General features: G+C 38.8%; 1 protein-coding gene across 1 annotated transcript; it reads left to right on the top strand.

Annotated features, from left to right (window-relative positions):
* On the top strand, window positions 1-24,476 carry Znf367 (zinc finger protein 367). The gene is made up of 5 exons (XM_027955828.2): window positions 1-423; window positions 11,486-11,636; window positions 14,361-14,480; window positions 19,341-19,479; window positions 21,973-24,476. Exons 1-5 carry the CDS (start codon window positions 22-24, stop codon window positions 22,193-22,195), a joined length of 1,035 nt encoding a protein of 344 aa, XP_027811629.1. The 5' UTR covers window positions 1-21; the 3' UTR covers window positions 22,196-24,476.

Raw genomic sequence — 24,476 nt, 5'->3', positions numbered from 1 at the left:
GAGAGCGCGGCGCGCCCGGCGATGATCCGCGGCGGGGAGGCGCCGATGGCAGAGCACCCGCCGCCGCCGCCGCCCGTCGTCTTCTGCCACGAGTCCCCGAAGCGGGTGCTGGTGTCGGTCATCAGGACGACCCCGATCAAGCCCGTGTGCGGCGGCGGGGGCGAGCCGGAGCCGCCGCCGCCGCTCGTGCCCACCAGCCCCGGCTTCAGCGACTTCATGGTGTACCCGTGGCGCTGGGGCGAGAACGCGCACAACGTGACGCTCAGCCCGGGGGCTGCGGGAGCCGCCTCGGCCGCTCCGCCCGCCGCCGCCGAGCGCCCGGGGCCTCGGGGCCGGGGCGCGCCCCCGCCCGCCGCCTCCGCCGCCGCCTCGGGCGGCGAGGACGAGGAGGAGGCGAGCAGCCCGGACGGCGGCCCCCTCAAGGTGAGCGCGGGGCCGCGGCCCGTTAACGGCGCGCCGACTGCCGGCTGCCCCGCGGACGGGTGGGGCGGGGCCGCGCCGAGTGGCAACGCGGGTCGCTCTGGCCGCGGCGGGGGCGGCGGCTGACAGGCCCTGACGTCACTGCCGCGCGCCAAAACCCGCCCGCGGGGGGGCAGCGTCACGTGGGCGGCCGGCGGCGGGGACCCGCGGCGCCCCGCCGGCAGGTGCGGCGCGCTCCGGGCGCGCCGGACGCCAAGTTAGCGGTCGCCGCGTCCTCTGGCCCGGAGCGAGGCGAGGGCCGGGCGCCCGCAGCCGGGCGCCGGGGTGGGGAAGGAGCGCAGCGCGCGGTTACTGCGCTGTCACTGAGGTCGCCGCGCCCTGCCAGAGGTGTCCTGCGGAGACGACCGAGGCCGGGAGGGGACTTCGGGGCATCCTCCCAGCGAAAGTTGAGCCCTTGCTGCCTTTCATCCATCCAGCCTGTTGCTCTCTGGGAAGCTCACTGGACAGTGGTACACTGGGCGCTGACCGCTAGTGGCTCGCTGTCACCGTAGCGCTGGAGGGTGTGCCCACCTGGTGCGCACCTACATCCTGCAGACCAGCCAGTGGAGGCTGGAGGATGGTGGATGACCTCCCGAGCACACGACCAAGCAGCGGGACAGCCCGGAGCTGGCCAGGGTTCTGGGGCCCTGGTCTTGCTGCCTTTCTGTGGCCGTGCCTTCCTTCCTAGACCCCGAGCGCTGGCAGGGCGGCCTTTCCTATCTAGTGGACTGTGCGACTTGAAGGCCTTCCATTCTGTCGGTGCTCAATAAAGGCGCTCCCTAAATATTAGCATGATGAATAGATGGTGCTGATACCATTATGATACCAGATTCCGTTTATCTCTGTATGAGATAAGTAATTTGCTAAAGAGGTAAATCACCGAGTGGATACGTGAATCTGTTGGCAGATACCTTATTTACAAATTGAAACAAGTTTGGTCATCACATGAGAAGCAAGAATCCCGAAACTATCGTTTTGGCTAAGGAAATTGATACAATTTGTTACTGCTCACATTGTTATTAAAAAACTACAAAGTTATAAGAACGGTGCTTTGATATTTTAAATCTTGAGACTACACTTCAGTAGAAATTTGAGAGTAGAAATGCTAGTAGTGGGGGATATTAATGAAGTTGACTGTTACTGTTGGCTGACTCTAGGTAGTCCTAATAAGGTGGCTGGGATCCACCCATCTTAGATATTTTTAGGCATGTAGGCATATTTTCCTGTTAACATATTTGCATGTTTTAATCCTTTAAAATACACATTTGATTCTATTATATAGTTAAGAGAAAGGCATAGATGTCTGGATGTTTGTGGAGGATTATTTATTATTCAGTAATAAATTTTGCATTATCCAAGATTAGTATTGTCATAGATAAATGAATTAACTTTTTGGTCTGAAACAGACTGTCACAGAAACCTTTTATAAAAGTCATTAACAAAACGCCTAGGTTTGAATTTTACTTATACATTGTCCACCTTTTATCCAGAGGTAATATATATTGGAAGTTATGAAGAACATGTAGAAGTGAAAAGGCTGTTTTATAGTTCTCTTTGTTCCTTTCTTACACAGTCTTCCATATTTTAACTTTTATAAATTATTTGATAAGCTGATTTTATATTGCTCCTTTATTGATGAAGCAATCCAAATTCAACTCAAAAATTCATTTAACTTCCCCAATTTAAGAAAGATGGGTCTGATGTATACCTAGTTTGATTTGTGGCCAGCAAATTGGACTAAAGACAGGAAGTCCTGACCCCTTTTACTTTGTTTTGCTTCTCTAAATTACTCAGTAGTGATTGAGTCAGTTCACTTTTTGGGAAGATGGGTGACACTGTTTTTGCAATATAGCCAGTGCTGGGAACATGCTCTCTCCACTGAGCAGAATGCTACTCCGAGGCACTAACAGCTGTGGACTTGAGAGCATTTGTGCTCATTTAATGTCTGTCTGTTGCCTCTGCTCCCAGGGGAGGTGTTCACATCTGAGTTCTGAACACCCAGTGTCTGCTTTTCTTGCTCTTTTGTTTTTTTCTTGCCAGACACTGCCTCTCTTGCCTGGGAAAAGAACATCCTTCATCTGCCAACTTAGTTCTCATCATGAAATTGCTTAGCACTTTTGGTATATAATTATATAATTACATATTAATGTTATCTTCTAAGTTGTAGAATTCTGGGAGGGAAGAGGCAGGTATAACTTCCCTCTGCTGCCTCAGCTTGTGCCTCTGCCCTCAACTCGGATGGCATTCATGATGTTACAGCTCCACCATGAGACTGGAGGGACATGGTTTCTCAGATACCATTCATCCCTCAAGACCTGCCACTGCCCATCCTTCATCCCCGCTTCTATATTCAAATATCTAGACTGTAATCTTACAAACAGTTGATTGTTACACGGTAATTTTTGATTACTCCATGTTAAATCTGTTAGTATAGCAGCATCATTTATTGTCTGCCATGAAGTAAGCACTTCATAATGTTAACAACAAACTGCTAGGCTCTGTTGAACAGTTTGAATTACAATTCATTTAATCCTACCTACTTGATAAGGAAAGAGAAATTAAAGAAGAATCACCAAGCTTGTTAAGATTATATGGTAGGTGGCAGAACTGATGGGGACTTTCCCTTGTTTTAATCCCTGTACCATATTGCTCATACCTATAAGCTGACTATAGTGACTTATTATTTTTTAATATTAAGCCTATGTAAGTAGACTTCTGAAATACTATTTATAGCTCATCTCTATCAGTTCATATGTTTTAGGTAAGGGTATATAATGATTGGATGAATTGGAATTGAGACTTGGAAAATTGTGAAGATAGGTCGAAGTGGGAGATAAGAGTTAGGAAGCAGATATGCAGGAAATTTGGATCTAGATGTGGAAGTAAGGGAAGTAGGATCAATTACACTTTCTCATCAAGGTACACATGCCTCCCTCTAAGACCTGTTTTTCTTTCCCTTCTAGGTTGTGTTTTCTCTTTATTTGGATTTTATTTATATAAGATTGTGTCAAGGACTTTTTAGGTCTTTTAGTCATCACGTGACTAAACACTTTCAAAATCACTAACCTGCCTTCTGGAGTTATTGCAATTCTGTTCTTCAATTACATTTACTAAAGTATGTAACAATTTTGGGCAGTGGAATCATTTTCCTTCTTAGAATTTCATGCTAGTGTTGCTTTTTTCATTTGACTCATCAACAGGCTCCACAAATAATCTCCCTTGGCTGTGGATGAGTTCCTGTCATTGCCACAACATACCCAGAAACATGTTTTTATTGTGTTGTCACAGCCAGAATGAAAAATGGTTCTCTTTCATATTACTTATTTTAATTTGTGTTGCTAAAAGATGCTCTTTATTCATTTATTTAGGCCATCAGATGGTTAATTTCCCTTATTATTTTCTCAGCTAAAAGAATACATTTAGTGAACCCTTACCTGTATATGGCCAATGTTGTGTATATTTTACTTCTCATTTGGAAAATGTAGACATTTGCTTGTGGAGGAAACAATGTTCCTTAAAAGTTGCTAGAAAACAGCTCTGTGGTTAACTTTGTCTCCCTCCCTGTTAGACATGCTTGTCTTTTTATTAAAGCTAGAAGCAGAGATAATAATAGCTAAATTTAAACTTAAGTTTTTGGTATTAATGAATCAGTTGATTCAAATTGTAGTAGAGTAAATGTTTTTATGTATTTGAAAATATTAGAATCCTTCCATGCTGGGCGCAGTAGTGCATGCCTATAATCCCAGCGGCTTAGGAGGCTGAGGCAGGAGGATAGCAAGTTCAAAGCCAGCCTCAGCAACTTAGTGAGGTGCTTAGCAACTCAGTGAAACCCCATCACTAAATAAAATATAAAAAATGGGCTAGGGATGTGGCTCAGTGGTTAAGTGCCCCTGAGTTCAATCCCTGGTTTAAAAAAAAAAAAATCCTTTTATGGCACAGGAGTTGTATCACTCAGGTTTTTAATTAACTTGATTTCAAGTTCATTTCTTAAGAGCATCACCTATTATTTGTTTATCATAGATGCTGTCTTATAGTTGTTATTATTTTGCTCTCCCCACCACCCCCACCTCTACTTTCAAACCCAGGGCCTGAAAAGCATGCTAGACAAGCACCTTATGACCAAGCTACACTCTCAGTTCCTATTTTATGTTTTTTTTAAGCAAAATTTGCCAGATGTGGTGGCACATGCCTGTAATCCCAGTGGCTCAGAAGGCTGAGGAGGAGGATCACAGGTTTGAAGCCAGCTTCAACAATTTAGCCAGGCTGTAAGCAACCCAGTGAGATCCTGTCTCAAAATAAAAAGGGATGGGGATATGGCTTGGTGGTTAAGCACCCCTGGGTTCAGTCCCTGATATATATATGACCAGCAACAATGCATATGACTATCATGGCTCAATAAATGATGGCAGTAGATTCTCTGATTTTACTCCTGCTTGATCTCTCTATTGGTGGCTCTGGGTTAACAATTTTAGCAAGCAAGACTAGAGCTAAATGTGGCTAGTTGAAGATATTTAACCAAAAAAGGTTAAAGAATCTGATAACCACCAATAATTTCCCAAAGTTGATTTGCTAATGTGGACAAGTAGGTCAAGTATCATGCCAATTCCTAGCCTCATTATAACTGGATACTTGTGAGGATTAATTAAGATTGGGGAAAGACCTCTATTATATACCTCCTTCTGCAGTCTTAGTGTCAATGAAGAATTGATGAGCTCTTTGTTCCATCAACAATAGTTATTATTAATGGCATGCATGAATCACTTAGTAGGCTAAAGCAAGTTGCAGAATGCAACCTCCAAATCTCAGTCTCAGACTCAGCATGACTCTTGGTATATATCTGTGATGGCTAATATACATGTATTCCACGTCCTGTTCATTCTAGGTCTCAGAAGAAATCCCCTACCTGGGGTAGATGGGTCTCAAGACAGGGAAGAGAGATGGTAGAACCAAGTGATGTTTTCCAAAGGTTTTGCTCAGAAGTTGCACATGTTGTTTTCACTCACATTTTACTGACCAGCAAGTGATATGGCCATGTTGTTCTCTAGACCTACAGTGAGAGGGGTGAATATTTTTACAATATTAAAATTGTGATGATGTGTCTTCTCACATTCTTTTAAAAAAAATTGTGGTAAAACCCAAAACATTTATCACTTGGACCATTTTAAGTATCCAGTACATTAGTGCCAACTACATGCAAGATCTCCAGCATTTAATAATCTTACAAAACTGAAACTTCGTACACATTGAACTTACCTTTTCTTGCTCCCCTCAGTCCCTGACAACTACCATTTTACTTCTTGTTTCTAAGAATTTGACTACTTCAGATACCTCATATAAATGAAAGTATGCAAAATTTGTCTTTCTGTGACTAGCTTGTTTCACTTGGCCTAATGTCCTTAAAGTCCATCCATGCTAAGGCATGATAGGATCTTTTTTTTTTTTTAAGAGAGAGAATTTTATTTATTTATTTATTTTTAGTTATTGGCGGACACAACATCTTTGTTTGTATGTGGTGCTGAGGATCGAACCCAGGTCGCACGCGTGCCAGGCAAGCGCGCTACCGCTTGAGCCACATCCCCAGCCCCAATAGGATCCCTTTTTAAAGGTGGAGTAATATCCCACTTTATAATCCATTCATACCACATTTATAAAGAACTATTGAGAACTAATGAAAATTTATTCTACCAACAGAAAACATCTTTTCAATTATCAATATTTTGGGGGGTTTCTGTTTAATACATAGTCCATATCTAAAGACCAAATGAAAATATAGGTAAGGATTTCATTAACTCTTAAACACTTTGTTGACTTTCAGAACAAAAATAGTAAATAAATGTATAACCAGTTAGGATTTCCATGGTATAAGATTAAAATCAGGTCATTAACTTGTACTGAAAGTAAATTTTAAAATCTAAGGATTTTTAATGCATAGATTGTGCTAGAATGTAAGGATTGAGCTTTTCAAAGTGAAATTTGCTGTAGCTTATTAGGCTTCATGTTTAAGCTGATATTTAAGCTTTTGGAAGTCTTCATTCAGGGTTTTATATTAAAAGCAGTAAAAGCTCCAGCTGTGATGGTACACACCTGTAATCCCAGCAGCTGTGGTGGGGGATGCAGTAGGATCACCAGTTTGAGACTCCCCTGAGCAATTAAGTGAGACCCTGCCTCAAAAGTAAAAAGGGCTGGGGATGCTGGTCTGTGGTTGAGTGCCCTGTGGGTTAAAAATAAATAAATAAAAATAAAAACAAATTCCCTGTTACCAAAAAAAAAAAAAAAGAAATTTATTTTGCATGTAGTTGTACATGATGCTTTTTAAAAATATATGTTTTTCCTTTAACTGGCATGTTAAAAGTTAACTTACCTGGGAAATAAAAAAATTTTTAAAATGTTTGCTTTATAGTAGTTTTAGATACATAGAAAATGTGGGCTGGGATTGTGGCCTGGTGGTAGAGCACTTGCCTAGCATGTGTGAGGTACTAGGTTCGATTCTTAGCACCACATAACTAAATAAATGTATTTTGAATGTATTGTGTCCATCTACAACTAAAAATATTTTAAAAGATATATAGAAAATGTTCCCAGGAACTGCACCCTTTCCCCTGTTGCCAACATGTTACATTAGGGTGGTACTTTAATTACAATAAAAGAACAATATTGATGTTATTAACTGAGGTCCATGGTATATTCAGATTTTAATTGTTTTTAAATTAAGGTGAAATTTTACAGCATTAACTATTAAAAATGTACAGTTCAGTGACATGTTGTGCAGAGTTTCAAAACATTTATCACTTCAAAGAAAGCTATCCATTAAACAGTGAGTCTCCATCCCCCACTGAACATGCAGATTACCTTTTCCCTTTAAGCAGAAAAGGGTGCTGGAGTTTTAATTGGGATTGTATTAAATCTATAAGCTCACTTTAGGTAGTATCAATATTAAGTCTTCCAATCCTGAATTAAGTTTTGATGTGTTTTCATTTCCATTTGTGTCAAAATATTTTCTTTTCCATTGTGATTTCTCTTTGATCTGCTGGCTGATTAAGTGTACTTTTTAATTCTCACTTATTTGTTTCTGTTTTCCTCCTGTTGACTTATAGTTTCATTCTATGTGGTCAGAGAAGATAGTTTGTATACTTTCAGTCTTTTGAAATTTGTTGAGGGCTGGGGATGTGGCTCAAGCAGTAGCGCGCTCCCTGGCATGCGTGCGGCCTGGGTTCGATCCTCAGCACCACATACAAACAAAGATGTTGTGTCCGCCAATAACTAAAAATAAATAAATAAATAGATATTTTAAAAAAAATTGTTGAGGATTGTTTTGTGGCCCAACATGGTCTGTTCTGGAAAATATTTCTTGTGGATCTTCTGCTTAGTTACCTTATATACTATGAGGTTTTTGAAGTTTCTGGATAATTTTGATCTCTCTTTCTTTAACTGTGCCAATTTTTGTTCCATATATTTTTGGGGAACTGTTGTTTTTGTGTATATATTTATAAATTGTATCTTTTTCTATCCTTTTGTTTATAATCTACTTGTGGTTTTGAATCTAATGTGAAACTCTTTTTGGACAGCATATAGCTGGGTCATTAAAAAAATACATTTCTGTCAATCTCTGCTTTTTAATTGAGAGTTTAACCTGTTCATATTTGAAGTAATTACTGATGAAGAAGGACTTCTGCCATCTTATTTGATTTTTATGGCTTATGTTTGTTTTATTTCTGTTTCTCCATTAATGCCTTATGTGCTCAATTGACTTTTTTTTTAATGTAGTGTACTGTTTTAATTCCTTTCTTTCTTTTTTTTTTTTTTTAATTTGTTAGTGGTTACCCTGAGAAATTTTATTAACCTTTTAAACTTATGATAATCTATTTTGAATCAATATTATTATAGCTTCAATAGTATACAAACTACTCCTATACAGCTTTGTTCATCCCCCCTTACATTGTCACAAATTACATCTTTAGCTGGGGGTGGCAGCACACGCCTCTTCTAATTCCAGCGACTAGGAAGTCTGAGACAGGAAGATTGCAAGTTCAAAGCCAGCTTCAGCAACTTAGTGAGGCCCTAAGCAATTTAATGATACCCTGTCTCAAATTAAAAGGGCTGGGGATGTGGCTCAGTGGTTAAGCTGAGTTCAATCCCTGGTATACACACATACATACACACACACACACACACACAGAGATTAAATTATATCTTTATACATTGAGATCCTATTAACATGGATGTATAATTATTGTTTTTTAAGTATGACATGCCTTTTATAAAGAAGTAAAAAGGAGTTAAAAGCTAAAAATACAATAATTCTGGCTTTTATATTTACATTGTTACCCATCCCAGTTCTGTATTTCTTAATCAGGCTGTGAATTATTATCTAGTATCATTTCATTTAAAAAAATTTTATGTAGTTGTAGATGGACACAATGCCTTTATTTTGTTTATTTTTATGTGGTGCTGAGGATTAAACCCAGTTCCTCAGGCATGCTAGGCAAGCGCTCTGCCGCTGAGCTACAGTCACAGCCCTTGGCATCATTTCATTTTTACCTGAAGAACTTCCTTTATCTCTTGTAAGGCAGCTATGCTAGCAATGAATTTTTGTTTTACTGGGAATGGCTTTAATTTCTTTCTTTCTTTGTTTTTTTTTTTTTTGGCGCTGGGGATTGAACTCAGGGGCACTTGACCACTGAGCCACATCCCCAGCCCTTTTTTGTATTTTATTTAAACACAGGGTTTCACTGAATTGCTTAGCACCTCACTTTTGCTGAGGCTGGCTTTGAACTTGTGAGCTGCCTGGCTCAGCCTCCCGGGCTGCTGGGATTCAGGTGCTCCCAGCTTAATTTCATTTTTTGAAGGATATTTTTGCTGGATATAGAATTATTCATTTTTCTTCTTTTAGTGCCTTAAATGTGTCATTTCACTGCTTTCCTAGGAAATCAGCATTAATCTCACTTTGGGACCCCTTTGTGCATGACAAGTCACTTCTCCCTGCTTTCAAGAGTCTGTCTTCTGACAGTATGATTCAGTGTGTCTCACTGTGGATCTCTTGTGTTTATCTTTTGAGCTTCTCAGATGTTTAGATTTGTGTCTTGCCAGATTTGGGACATTTTCAGGCACTATTCCTTCAAACATTCATTTTGTCCTTTTCTCTTACCTCTAGCACTCCATTTATGTGTATATTGGCATCCTCGATGGTGTCTTACCAGTGTCTTATGTTCTTTTTATTTTTCTTCATTCTTATTTTTTCTTCTGTTCTTCAGAATGGATAATTGCAGCTAGCATTTTCAAATTTACTGATTCTTCTGCCAGCTCAACTGTGCCATATAAACCCTTTAGTGGATTTTTTTTCACTTTAATTTTTTAGTTTTCAGCTCCATAATATCTATTTGGTTCCTTTTGATAATTCCTATCTCATTATTGGCATTCCTTTTCTTTTCTTTCTTTTTTTTTATTTTTTTGTAGTTGCAGATGGACAGCATACCTTCATTTTATTTGTTTATTTTTGTGTGGTGCTGAGGATCGAACCCTCACGCATACTAGGCAAACGCTCCACCTCTGTGCCATAACCCAAGCCCTATTGGCATTCTTTTTGTTGAGAGATTGTTCTGGTTTCTTTTCAGTCTTTGTTCATGGTTTCTTTTAGCTTACTGAGCTTATTTGACAGTTGATTTGAAGTCTTTCTCTGTTAAGTCTAATATATGTGCTTCTTCTTGGTCTGTTCCTGTTAATAACTCTTGCATATGTACCATACTTTATTTCTTAGCATGTTTTGTAACATTTGTTAAAAATATCTGAATGTGGTAACTCTGGAACTCACATTCTTCCTCCTCAGGTATTGCTTTTATTGTGTGTTGTGGGTTGTGGTTGTTTAGTGATTTTTCTGAACTAGTTTTCTAAACTTTGTATTCATTGTTGCATTCTCTAAGCTGTGTTACTTTAGCATGTAGCCAGCTAGTATTTTGAGAGAGATTTCCTTGAATGCCTAGAGCTCCCCTCCCCTCTTTCTCCCAGGCCCCACAAAAGGAAAAGAAATGCAGAATAGCTTTGTGTTGGACCTCCCTCCCAGGGCCTTGCTGGACAAGTATTCTACCACTGAGCTTCATCCACAGCTCACACTGAAAATGTGCTTCATTTCGTGCTTGTGCTGAGCCTGATAATCAGTCAGAAGTGAAATGTTAGAGTCTATACAGTTTTTTTTTTTTTTAAGCATGCTTCTGACACATGCCCTGGGTGCTTGGGTCATTTTCTGGATTCCCAATACCTGAGTACTTTTCAATGCCCTAATTTTCCAAAGAAACTCTCTCCCAGCTTTTTCTCCCAGGCTTTTCATGGGTTTGAAGTCTCTTGCTCCAGATGGCAGTAGGTTATTATTTGTCTTAAGGTTTTTGAGAAGTGCCCTCTGAATAGCCAATTTTCTGCCCCAAGAGAGTTCCAAGAACAAAGTTCCAGAACAAAGACAGTTCCAGAACAAAAACAAATGTCTTACCATCAGTCCATAGGGTCCCCCATGGAGGTCAAATCAGACAGTTTTTTCAGAAGAAGGTATTCTCTGCTCCCTTTGGAAGCAGGGATTAAGTTCCCATACTGAGCTTTCAGCCTGTGGTCTACAGGACCACCTCTGGGGAAGGGAGAAAGAAAGGGCAAGTACAAGTGCTGCACAGCTTTCCTCCTGTTTTAAGTGGGCATTTTCTTTTCTTTTTTTTTTTTAATTTTTATTGTTGGTTGTTCAAAACATTACATAGTTCTTGACATATCATATTTCACACTTTGATTCAAGTGGGTTAATAAGTGGGCATTTTCTTGACTTAGTGTTTACCCAGTTGCTGTAAATTTCTATTTCTGGGCTTGTGACATAGGTGATTGAGATAGTTTTTCCTGGATTTTTCCAGTGATCTGTAGCGGATGGCCTGTTGGAGCCACCTACTTCACCATTTTTGCTAATATCACACAAGAAAGATTGATATCTTTTATGATACATGACTTTACTGAGGAGAGTTCAAGAAATTTTAATAAGGTTTATACAAATTGTCCACAGGATGGAATCCGACGTGGTAGACCCAGAGCAGATACTGTCCGGGATTTAATAAATGAAGGAGAACATTCCTCAAGCAGGATCCGATGTAACATCTGTAACAGGGTGTTTCCAAGGGAGAAGTCGCTCCAGGCTCACAAAAGAACTCACACAGGTGAGCTGAACACATTTTAGAGAATGCTGGAAGTAATTCTTAACTGGAAAACTGATCCGGTGTTTGTGCTTATAAATTGTTTGTAGTTACTTTACATTACTAGTATCATTTATGAAGTTTTTAAAAATAGGCACGGCGTAGTCAGTTTCCTGTAGATGGGGAGTGGTGTTTTTAAGAACACTGGTTCCGTGTAACTATTAAAGTTATAGTAATTTAGATGTCACAGTCATTTTATTAAATTTGGTTCTTCCTTCAGAATTTTACTTAATATTATCTTTGTAATTGTTAAAGTTAATTTGTAGGCCAAATACTAAAACAGCAATGGTCAATATTTTAATAGAATTTGTAGAGTTTTTTCAGTTTGACCTAACCATTAACTCTATGGTGAACTGATTTTTCTTCTTTCTTTTTTTGAAATAAATGGTAAGTAGGTATCCCCAAGATTCTCATACATCTTTATTTGTACATAGAACTTATACGCTTACATTTTAAATACTATGTACAGAGCCAAAAAAGTAATTTATCGAGGGTCCTGTTCTTTCTATAAAGTTGGCCTCATAGGAATGATTTACCTTATAGTTCATCTAATAATTTAAAGACGAGGAAGCTGAAGTGTCAAAAACCCAATTGCCACTGGTTTATAGACTGTCATTATCTTAAGTACAGAGTGGTGTTGCCCAATACTGCAGTTGCTAGCACATGCGACTGTTGGGCACTTGAAATGTGAGCAGTCTGAATTGAGATGGTAGGTAAGAGTACACTTTGTATGAAAAAAGAGGAATAAATAATCCAGAAATTCATTTTTAGGTGTTGAAATGAAATATTTTAGAGAAACTGGATTAAGTAAAACATTAATTTCACCTGTTTCTTTTTATCTTGTCTAAAGTGGCTTCTATGGGCAGTTCAAAATATATGTCTATTGGGCTGTTCTGGTCTAAAATTGGCCTTGTAATCCTCGGTCCTTTATTTTTCCCATTATGGTGATTGTTTCATATTTTTTTATGTTTGTTGAAGAGAGATATTTTAATATGATAAGGTTTTCTTCATTAAATCCCTGAAAAATGGGTAAAGTTATAATTTTGAATCATTATAAGATGGCTAGGGGAATTTAGATTCCATTAGTAAAAATTTACTTAATGAAATAGTTACTTTTGAGAATTTTTATGTATATATTTTTTAACTTTATTAGTTTGAAATATACCTAAAAAACTGGTTTGCAAGTCATAGAATGCTTGCTGCCAGTGTGGGTAAGAGTGAAGACTGTAGCCTCGTGAGGAGAGGCTCAAGGCCCAGTCCTGACTTACCCCTCCCTGCTCCACTGGGTGTCACCTGATACTTCGCCGGGAAGCTAAGACCGACATGCCTGATAAGTAGTTAAGCTCTAATAGCGTGTACTTTGCAAAAAGTTTTTCTCTTCCTATTTTAAATAATGCCCCTGCAATCCTGTGTTTTATTAAGATACATCCAACTATCATGACCACTTAGTATCTCTCTATATAATGAAAAATTTAGGGGACGATCTGTTATTGTTCTGAGTCATGTTAAGAAGAACCAGTGTGTAATATGTTGGTTAAATGATCTTTTTTTTTTTTTCAAGAAATAACAATTGTAATTAAGATTGAACAATTATTTTTTGGTACTGGGGACTAAACCCAGGAGTGCTTAGCCACTGAACCATATCCCCAGTCCTTTTTATTTTTAATTTTGAGACAGGATCTTGCTCTTGCTCAGTTGCTTAGGGCCTTGCTAAGTTTTGGAGGCTGCCTTCAAACTTGCCATCCTCTTGCCTCAGCCTCCTGAATCGCTGGGATTACAGGTGTGCACAGCTGTGCCTGGCTTAAACAACATTTTTGAGCACTTTGTGTGAGCCTAGCATTGGGTTATTTATAGGAATTTAAATGAAGTATAAGGTGGTATGAATTTTTGGAAGAAGGCTTTTATGATATATAAACAACACAGGACATAAAGTTCATGAAGGCATACAAAGTTCAAGGATTTGGAAGCCAAGGCAGGTAGGAAGAGTGATTGAGAGTCCACAGGATTGGGAAGATTGCGGGGCTGGGAATATAGGATTTTCGAGGATTAGCACAAGGTGAGGAGGAATTGCCTCCTGACTGAATGATTCTCCAGAAGGGAAGTCAGGATTCAACCCTGTCCCTCACCCGTGGCCAGTGAGGTTGGTGAGGCTGCTACAGTGCAGATATTAGGATACCACTGAATAGTCAGCAGGCAATTTTTAGTTGTCCGAGGCTGGGGGTGATTTATGGGTTGTGGGTATCAAAAAAGCAGAGTTCCATGACAGCTAGTCTGGTATCCTGTGCAGGGAAGTGTCTAGAGGCCACTAGCAGACTGCTGGAGGGTCTTTTCTGGGCCAGTGGGGGATGCCAGCCTGACCAGGGAAAATACCCCTGGGAAGCAGGAGTGGGAGACATCGTAAAGAATCAGTAAGAGCTAGTGACTGGACTATGGGGCTAAAAGTATGGGATAGATAAGCTGAAGTGGTGACTTCAAGGACTTGAACTTGGGTTCCCAAAAGCCCAAGACCTAAGGAAACACTGTGCTCCCCAGAGGAGAGCTGCTGATACCATCTAAGTGCTTGCTGGTCTGCGTGGGCTATGACCTGTGTTTTATTGTTGGCTGGAGTCATGATCTACATACACCAGGTTGATTTTTCTCTGACTCTTCCTCTTCTCACTCACTGCCTCATGTAATATATTCTCTTAGGTGAGAGGCCCTATCTGTGTGACTACCCAGACTGTGGGAAAGCCTTTGTTCAAAGTGGACAGCTCAAAACACATCAGCGTCTTCATACTGGAGAGAAGCCTTTTGTTTGTTCGGAAAATGGTATGGTGTTAGAAATTAAATTTATAGAATAGATACTAGTTATTAGTTAAAATATGTTTTACCTCTGCTTTTTGGAGGGAGAGATTTTTTTCTCCTTTTACAATTTATTTTTCATTGGTGCACTATAATGATACCTCACAGATGGCTTATTATGCCGTATTTGTACATGCATGTACTTCGCTCAGTGTCTTTCCCCAGGACTTGCTCTACTCTATTAATTCCCTTCTATTATTTTAATTAGTGCATTCCATATATGTATGGAAAACCTAAGTACCACAAGATTTATTGTGGTATAACAGTACATGGGCACAGCTAAATTTGGTAGATCTTTTTTCCCTAGTACTTTTCCATGTCTTCCCTTTCTCTCTCCCTCTTGAACCCCTTCCTCTATTTCACTGGTCTCCCATCTATTTTGGTGAGATTCCTTCTTCTTTTAATTCCTTTCCCCTCCATCCCCCAACCCCACACCACCCACTTCCACATATGAGAGAAAACATTTGACCCTTAACTTTCTGGCTTATTTCACTTAGCATGATGTTCTCCAGTTCCATCCATTTACCATTTAATTTCATTCTCCTTTATGATTGAGTAGAACTCCATTGTGCAAATATAGACATTTACTTTATTCATTTGTGTGTTCAGAGGCACCTAGGTAGGTTTTATAAACTTGGCTATTGTGAATTGTACAGCTATAATTATTGATATTCATGTATCACTATAATATACTGATTTTAGTTTGTTTGGATAAATACCAAGGACTGGGATAGCTGGATCACATGGTGGTTCCATTCCTAGTTTTTTGAGGAATTTCCATACTGCTTTCCAAAATTTGCAGTCCTATTAACAATGTATAAATGTACCTTCCCTGCTCCCTGTTTTCAAAATAGTTCCTCTGGATTTCAGAAATGTCTGTTGGTTTGGACCTTCTGTCTTCTTCTGGTTAGTTTTGCTAAGGGTTTACCAATCTTGTTTATTTTTTCAAAAGAACCGACTCTTATTTCCATTTTATTAATTTGTTTGTGATCTTAATTATTTCCTGTCTTCTACTGGTTTTGTAATTAGTTCGTTCCTGCTGTAAGACCTCAAGATGTAGCATTAGATTGTTTATTTGGGAGTCTCTCTGTTTTTTTAATGTAGGCACTTAATGCTATAAGCTTTCCTCTTGGAACTGCCTTTATGGTGTCTCAGATTTTGGTGTGTTGTATCACTATTGTTTGATTCCAGGAATTTTTAAGATTTTTCTTCATTTCTTCTATGATCCATTCCTCATTCAAAAAAAATATTGTTCAATCTCCAGATGTTTATGTGGTTTCTGTAATGTTTATTGCTGTTCATTTCTAATTTTATTCCATTTTTATCTGATAAGATGCAAGGGATTATATGTATATACATTTTCCCCCCTTTGTTTTGTGTTAAGATTTGCTTCTTGATCTTTAATATGGCCTATTTTGGAGAAGATTACATGAGCTTCTGAGAAGAAAGTGAATTTAGCTGTTGTTGGATGAAATATTCTAAGATGTCTCTTAGGTCCATTTGAATTTATAGTATTATTTAGGTCAGAAGTGTCTATTTTATGCCTGGATGACTTGTCTATTGGTGAGAGGGATGTATTGCCGTCCTCTGATATTATTGTTTTGGGGTTTATCTGAAACCTAATGTCAAGAGGTGTTAGATTTTTCCTTTTACCAGTATTTAGTGGCCTTTCTTGCTGCTTCTGATTTTTGCTTGAAATCACTTTGTTGAATATGACAATAGCTATTCCTGCTTGTTTTTGGACTCAATTTGCTTGGAATGTCTTTTTCTACTTATTTTCGTGCTGTGGATGCCTGCCTATAAGTCTCTTACAAACAGCATGGTGTTTTTTAAAAAATATTTTTAGTTTTAGATAGATACATGCCTTTATTTATTTATTTTTATGAGCTGCTACGGATGGAACCCAGAGCCTCACATGTGCTAGGCAAGCATTCTACCACTGGGCTACAACCCCAGCCCCCTGGGTCTTTTTTTTTAATCCACTCTGCCAGTCTCTGTCTTTCAGAGAGTTGAGACCATTTATGTTCAGTTATTATGGAGGTATATTTATTATTGCCTCCCATTTTGATTTGTTTCATATATTTAATTTGGTTTTAATTTTCTTTTGCTTAATTACTCTTCTAATGAGCTTCATGAATTTGGGAGTTCTCTAGTTTGTTTTTAAGTATTTCCTGTGGTAGTGGCTTAGTGGCTCATGATTTTTTTCAGTTTATCCTTATTTTGGAATATTTTTATTTCTCTATAATTCTCAATGCTCACTTTGCTGGGTATAGCAATCTTGGTAATTGTTTTCCATCGAGCTTAGATTATTATCTCATTCCTTCTGGATTTTATTTCTTTATTTTTACTTATTTGCCCTTCTGGATTTTAGCGTCTGAGCTGAGAAGTCGGAAGTAAACCTTTATTGGTTTATCTCTAAATGTGACCTGATGTTTTTTCTCTTGTGACTTAATATTCTATCCTTGTTTTTTCTGTTTGGAATTTTGATTATGATGTATCTTAGAGATTCTTTTTGATTTTATTTATTTGGGATTCTAGATGCCTCTTATATAGGGATGTCACTTTAATTCCTAGGGTTTAGAAAATTTCCTGCTATTATTTCACTGAAAAGGTTTCTAATGCCATTAGTCTCTTCAATTCCAGTGTCTCTTAATATTGTTCCCGAGTTCTTGTATACTCCAATCATGGTCTCCTCATTTTCTTTTTCTTAACCACTTACTGAGTATTAAAGTTCATATACCCTGTCTTTGAGGTTTGAAGTCCTGTTTTCCTTTTTTTTTTTTTTTTTTTTTCTGATACCAGGGATTGAACCTAGGTATGCTTAAACACTGAGCCACAACCCCAGCTCTTTTTTATTTTTATTTTGAGACAGGTTCTCACTAAAGTGCTGAGGCTGGCTTTGAACTTGTGGTCCTCCTGCCTTGGCCTCCCAAGTTGCTGGGATTACAGGCATGTGCCACTACACCTGGCTGATGTTCTATTTTCTATGTAATCCAACTTTTTTTTAAATATACCTTTATTTCTTTGTTTATTTATTTTATTTATTTATTATGTGGTGCTGAGGATCGAACCCAGTGCCTCACACATGCAAGGCAAGTGCTCTACTACTGAGCCACAACCCCAGCACTGTAATCCAACTTTTATGATACTTTCAAGTGAATTTTTAATTTTATTGTATCTTTCACTTCCGGGTGTTCTGATTAGTTTCTGTTCAGAATCTGTAGCTTTTTACTGAAATTGTATTTCATTTTCTATGTGTGCTGTCTTAATTCATTCCTTAGGTCTTTTAATAATCAATTTTTTATAGTCTTTCTCTGGAATTTCATTCTTTCAATATCTGTGGGTTCCTTAGGGAATTGTAAATTTAAGGGGGAGACTGTTTACTCAAGTTTTCAGAGGTCATAGACTGGCATGTTTTGGTGGAGTCTTCTTCCATCAAGGATTCTTTGGTGAGTGGTTGTCCTGTGCTGTTGTTATATATTAGCTTCAACATACAGGCTCAGTGTTATCCAAGTGCGAAGTTCAAGCTCCAGTGCCTCTCTGTTTGCCACTGTAGAGCTGCTGATTTAGGTCATTCTTGGAGAGCTGCTCAACTGTGGATTCCTCTGAGCCTCCATATTGGAGGCTTTCTCTGTTTTGCTGTGGGAACAAATGTCCATGAGTGGAACCTTAGGCGCCTCCCTCCCCAGGTGCTTCCTGTGTGGGGTCTGCTTGTCGGTTTGGGATTTTTTTTGGTCTCCCTTACTCTCAGTGTTGAAGTACTGTGGAAGTTGAAGCAGGGTTTGTGTGTGTGGAGCAAGGTCCGCTGTCTCTTGAATGGGTTGTGGCTAAGCTCAGCAGTGGAGTCTATGGAGAAATTTTTTAAATTTATTTTTTATTTTTTTAATATTTATTTTTTAGTTGTAGTTGGACACAGTACCTTTATTTTATTTATTTATTTTTATGTGGTGCTGAGGATTGAATCCAGGGCCTCGCACATGCTAGGTGAGCAGTCTACCACTGAGCCACAACCCCAGCCCTATGGAGAAATTTTTGACATAAATTTTTTAAAACATTATTAAGCTTTTTTTGTTAATTGTGACCCATGCTGAAAATCTTGGAAATGACTGATTTTTAAATAAAATATTCTTTACAGATGAAAACCTTAAAAGGCAATTAAAAATACCACATTTAGTTGTAGGGAGTAGAAAATCTTTAAAAGTAAGTGTAGAGCTTGCCTTTATGTTGGTTTTAAACTCTTTAACTATTACGTGAAGAAAGCATATTTTCTTACATAATTTTTTAATCACAATTTTTAAAGATTTTTTTCTTATGCTCATTTTTATGGTTATATTTGAAATTTAGCATGGTTCTACCCTATTGCTATAACTATGGTTTTACATAGAATACTATAGTTTTATGCAAAATGATGACCTCAGGGTTACACATCCAATATCTATTTGACCAGTTTTTAAAATTTGCTTGTCACTAGCAAAGTTGAGGGAATGTTTTTATACTTATAGCTTTGAGCATCTTTTGAGATGTTTCCTGTGATAGACTCCAGGAATGGAATTCTCAGCTCTGAGGTGTTCAGTGTTTATGACTTGCATTTCTCGTGGGGCTTGGCACATGTACATGGCGATGACTAAGTTGTATCAGAGCTGTCTTCCTGTCCCCCCACTGGCATTGCTAAGACCATTCAGAGGCTTGTTTGGTTCTAGTCTGTTGAAGCTCACCGTCTTCATTTAATTAAAGGTAACCTTGCTTGGATACCAATGAGGTGGAACATTTTCAATATGTCTGTTGGATGTCCAGGTTCTAACAAGTGGTTCCGTTGGTGTTTTAAAGGCTGCCTGAGCAGATTCACCCATGCAAACCGCCACTGTCCAAAGCACCCTTATGCCAGACTGAAGCGAGAGGAGCCTACGGACACACTGAGCAAGCACCAGGCTGCAGACAACAAGGCTGCTGCCGAGTGGCTGGCAAAGTAAGGGATCCATGCTTAGTCCCTGGGAGTGGGCCTGTTGGGCTTGGGTCTGGGTTAGAGAATGTTCTTATTTCAAATGTTGCTTCTGTACATCTTATGAAATAACTTGAGATAGCTCCCAAAACAAACAGGCTTGGACCCATTTAATAGATGCTTATATAACACACTATTTTCCCTTTCAAAGCATCCATCACACATTTGTTTATTGCCTACTTTCCCTGCTGGACTAGAAGGTCCATGAGGACAGGAATGTTTGTCTTGTCCCTGGGGTGTCCTTAGGGCCTACCACAGTTTATGGATGTTAATCAGTAGTTGAATGGATAAACTGCATGTTTTGTGAGGATAAATTATATAAGAATCAAATAATGGAATCTGAAAATACAATTTGATTACTCAAATTCAGAGAAATTTTCTATTTAAATGTGATATCCCTGAGGCCCTTAAACTAAAATTTTCCATCACTTCCTCCCTTCCCTTATTAGTCCATTTTCTCTTACTATAACAAAATACCTGAGACTGGCTATTTTAAATGAAAGAGGTTTATTTAGTGTACATGTTGGAGGTTGAAAATTCAAGGTCAGGCAGCCCCATCTGTTTGTTTTTGGTGAGGGCTCCATGGCAGATGGAATCATAACAGTGGAAACACCTGTGGCCAGATAGGAAGCCAGAGAGATTCAGGAACCAAGTTCTTTGTTTTTTATAATAATCCACTCTCTTAGAGGACTTAACTCAGGTCCTGCGAGAGAGCTATATTAATACCTTCTAAGGCAGCAAATCCATGGCCTAATTACCTTGTATTGGGTCTCAGCTCTTAAAACTTACTTCTTCTACCTCTCAACATCACCATACTGGGGACCAAGTGTCCCACACATGAAACCTTTTGGGGTATCTACCCAAACCATAGCACTCTTCTTTCTCCTGATTCTAATTTTTCCCAAGCCAGAAACTTACTGGTCTTTGGTGTCTGTCCTATCAGTGACTCTGCCTCCTGGCTAGCTCAAGTTTAGCTACTTGAACTCTCACAATCCATTCTCTGTTCTGTTACCAGAGGGAGGTCTCTAAAATGCCCTCAGGCTGAAGCCTAAACCTCCTGTGGCATTTAAAGCCCTTTAGGACCTGGTTCCTGCTGACCTTTCTAAACTTCCTAGTTGTCCTTCAAATCACACTGAAGTCACTGCATTTCCTATATACCTCTTAAAGGTATTACCAGTACTTTCCTAGATTGAGTAGTCTAGATTTTCTGAAATCTGGTAATTACTTTTTGTATGTGATTTTCAAACAGCTTTGTTGTGGTATAATTGACATATAATAAATTGTATATAATTGAAATGTTCAACTTGATACATCTTGACCTGAGACCATCACCAGAGTCCAGATGATGGACTTGAACATTACTTCCCAGTTTCCTCAAGCCCCTCTGTAACTCCCCCACCCTAGCCCCCAAACACTGACCTACTGTCACTTCTGGTTTGCATTTTCTAGAATTTTATACAAATGTAGTCAGTGTATGTCCTGTTCGTCTTGCTTCTGACTTAAGTATTCTGAGATGGATCCACAATTGAGTGTGTCAGCAGTTCATTCCTTTTGTTGCTGACTAGTAATCCATTGTGTGGATACATCTCAACTTGTGTATTCATTTACCTGTTGACATTTTGGGTTGTTTTTAGCTGTTACAGATAAAGTTATTATGAATACTAATACACAAGACTTTGTATGGACATTTTTGTATATAATGGTGCTGTCATTTAAATATCAATTTTCTCTTGTGAATATCAGTCATTCATATAGTTGAATAAGGGTAGTATTGTTAAGTTTTTGAAACTGTATGTTACAGATATTAATCCTTCTGTCATATTTTGGAAATTTAATATTTTTACATAGTCAACTCTGTAAGAAGTGGCCATCCTTCTGTGGACTATTTTTTTGGTACTGGGGATTGAACCCAGTACTCTTTAAGTTGCTGAGGCTGACCTCAAACTGTATCCTTCTGCTTCAGTCTCCCAAGTTGCAGGGATTATAGGTGGGTGCTACTGCTCTCAGCTAGACAGGTTTCTAATGAGGTTTCTAATGACTTTCCCCCTAATATTTCTGTATTACTCTAGTCCATTTCTCATGAGATTTAAGGCAGTTTTTGTGTGTGTTTTTTTATCTCTAGTATTAGATCAAATCCAGGAACTTATGCAGGCTAGGCAGGTGCTCTACCACTCAGCTACATCCCCAGCTCGAGAGCAGCTATGGTTTAATGGTAAAAACTCATGATTAGAGAGTCCAGCGTAAAATCTGAACTGCCAGGTTTTGATTACAGAAGCATGAGCCAGAGTCTTCACTTCTTTCTGAGTTATTTTCCCTTTGTAAATGGAAAGTGTATATGTGAACTCACTTTAGAAATGGAACACAGAAAAGCAATACTGTGTTAAAGAACTTTGTTTAACCAGAAGTAACTCTTTTGGGAATTTGTCAACCACAGAGCTGACGTGCCTGCTCTTTACCCAGGTACTGGGAGACGAGAGAGCAGCGCGCCCCCGCCCTGAAGGGCAAGCTGGCTCAGAAGGCTGACCAGGAGCAGCAGGACCCTCTGGAGTTCCTCCAGTCTGATGAGGAGGAGGATGAGAAGAGCGGCGCCCAGCGCCGGCTGCAGGAGCAGCGGGAGCGCCTGCACGGGGCCCTGGCGCTCATCGAGCTGGCCAACCTGACTGGGGCACCGCTCCGCCAGTAGCCTGCACAGACTCTCCACTGTACAGAAGTACTGCCCATGTACTTACAAAGTAGATCCTTGGGCATAAGCTAAGCACCTTATTTGCTTATCATAGGCTGCTATTCTGTAGAAATTCATGAAGAATGTCATTGCCCCAGAGTATGGGGTGAGAGAGAATTGCACTTTTTTTATATGGAAATGGATTGGATGTAAAGTTTAAAATATTTTGTAAATATGGACTGCACAGTACAGGGTAGAAAACTACATATTGTGGGAAGCTAGATTTTGCAAGTTTAATGCATTCTTTGGAAGCAGTTCTCACAGGAAGCACTTTCTGAATAAGACACTTGTGAAAAAAACAGAATGGTACAAATAGCCAAAGAAGGTTGAAAGAGACTATTTATAAGATCATTTTTAACAATGTATATTAATATGTTTAACAATACTGTAAACACTGAAGCAAGAAAGTATGAAATATGTAAGATATATATTTTAAATTACAAAATAGCATGTCCAATAAGGCTTGAGAAATGGGAAGCTGACTATTTGGGATGATGTTCTAAGTTATGGACTTGGAAAAAAACAGATATTTGAGGATCTTGGTAAGATGCACAGTAGTTCATAATTTTCAAAATTGGAGTAAAATCAGTCTTATTCTTATCTTTCTGGGGCTTTCTAACTCACTATAATGTTTAAGTTTGAGAAGCACTTGTCATTCCTAGCATGTTAACTGGGGAACTTTTGCACATTTCACATTTGCTGAAACTGAGTGATTAATCTTGCAAAGTCTAGGTAACATGGTAACTGGTAATTTTTTTTTATATACAATGGGCCCTGTAATGAGATTTGGCACTTGGATTTTTATTAATAAAAGGGACATCTACAGGGTTGTTTTGTAGTGAAATGTTTTAGATCTTTTGTTAGCAAACACTAAATTTTAGTTGTACTGCTTTTTAGGATTATTAGCAAGTGGAAGCCTCCGTGTTTATATTCTCAGTGCATAAAGCCACCTTCTTGCTTTACTTCAGAATAACATGCCAAGCTATTTTGTGTTCACTAAATTTAGCTATGAGTTAAACACTGCAGAAAATATTAGCTACTCAAATATGTAGGCTTCTGGACTAGTTTTAAACTGCAGGTGTGTTAACTTGTGTGGTGGTTTTTTCCAGATAGATGAAGTTATTGAACACCACTTTATGTACTGAAGCATGAACAGGAAAATCAGGAGCTGAGCAGTCCACCTCCTTTACATAGGCAAAAGCCTCCACGGTTTTAGCTTTTGTTTTGGGCCGAACTAAAGGACATGCAGGGCATGGTGATTTACAGATTGCTTAATTGGAGTGAACCTCAAGAGTAGTAGAGGGGAAAGATGGGCTCTTCAGCACCTTTTTTTTTCTTGAGTTGAAGTGCAGATCACACCTTATCCAGAAGGTAGGCTTCTTTATCCAAACATCCCAGTGTGTGGCAGTGCCCAGGTCACAGCCTTGGGAAGGGGAGGTCTGTAAATGTCTTGAGGAGGAGCGGAAGTGTGAAAGAAAAATGATAGTTAACAATAATGTGTATGATGAGGACATACTTTAAAAATGTAATTCCTCTGTACAGTAAATCACAAATCTTTAGGGATTTTTTTTTTTTTTTTTGTAATAAGAGAATTTATATTTGTAATGGTCTAAGAATTTTGTTTGTAATCTGGTATATAGAATTTTAACTTGGAGCACTTACAAGCATGGTCAGAGACCATAGCATCTGAATTTTCTTGGTTTAGGTTTCAACATTTACTCTAGAATTTTTCCTTTCAAATATGATTTATATGAACTGTAAAGCAACACTCATTAGTCTTGAAATTTAAAATCTGATAAACTTATCTGAGAAGGAAAGGCAGTACAAATTTAAAAAATACAAATACTTGCCAACTCACAGATGATAAAATTTAAGGGCTTCAAAAAAAGTAGGGGTTTTTATTTGTTTGTTTCTCCAGTCAGCTTTTGTCAACCACAGTAGTTATATTCACAAACATTTTTTATTTGTATAATTGGAATAGCTTAAGAAATTATTACAGCTCTAGAAACAGTTCAGAGATTTTTTTTTTTGATATAAGCTATATCCTTGGAAATACATTGGCATCTAAAATTTGAGGTGTGTTAAGACTGCTTTTTGTTTTAAAAATGTGGTTTACATTCAAACTTTTGAAGTGTTTTATGCTTCACGTGGCTAAGTTGTAGTTTGGCAGATTTAACAGCATATGAATACACATGCTGTAATTTTAAAAGATGCTTTGAATAAAATTTTATTTTAATTTAAA

This window comes from Marmota flaviventris, chromosome 16 (genome assembly GCF_047511675.1).
Source record: "Marmota flaviventris isolate mMarFla1 chromosome 16, mMarFla1.hap1, whole genome shotgun sequence".
Taxonomy (NCBI): Eukaryota; Metazoa; Chordata; class Mammalia; order Rodentia; family Sciuridae; genus Marmota; species Marmota flaviventris.
Note: the sequence above shows the minus strand (reverse complement) of the source record. Positions and strands in the feature narration are given on the sequence as shown.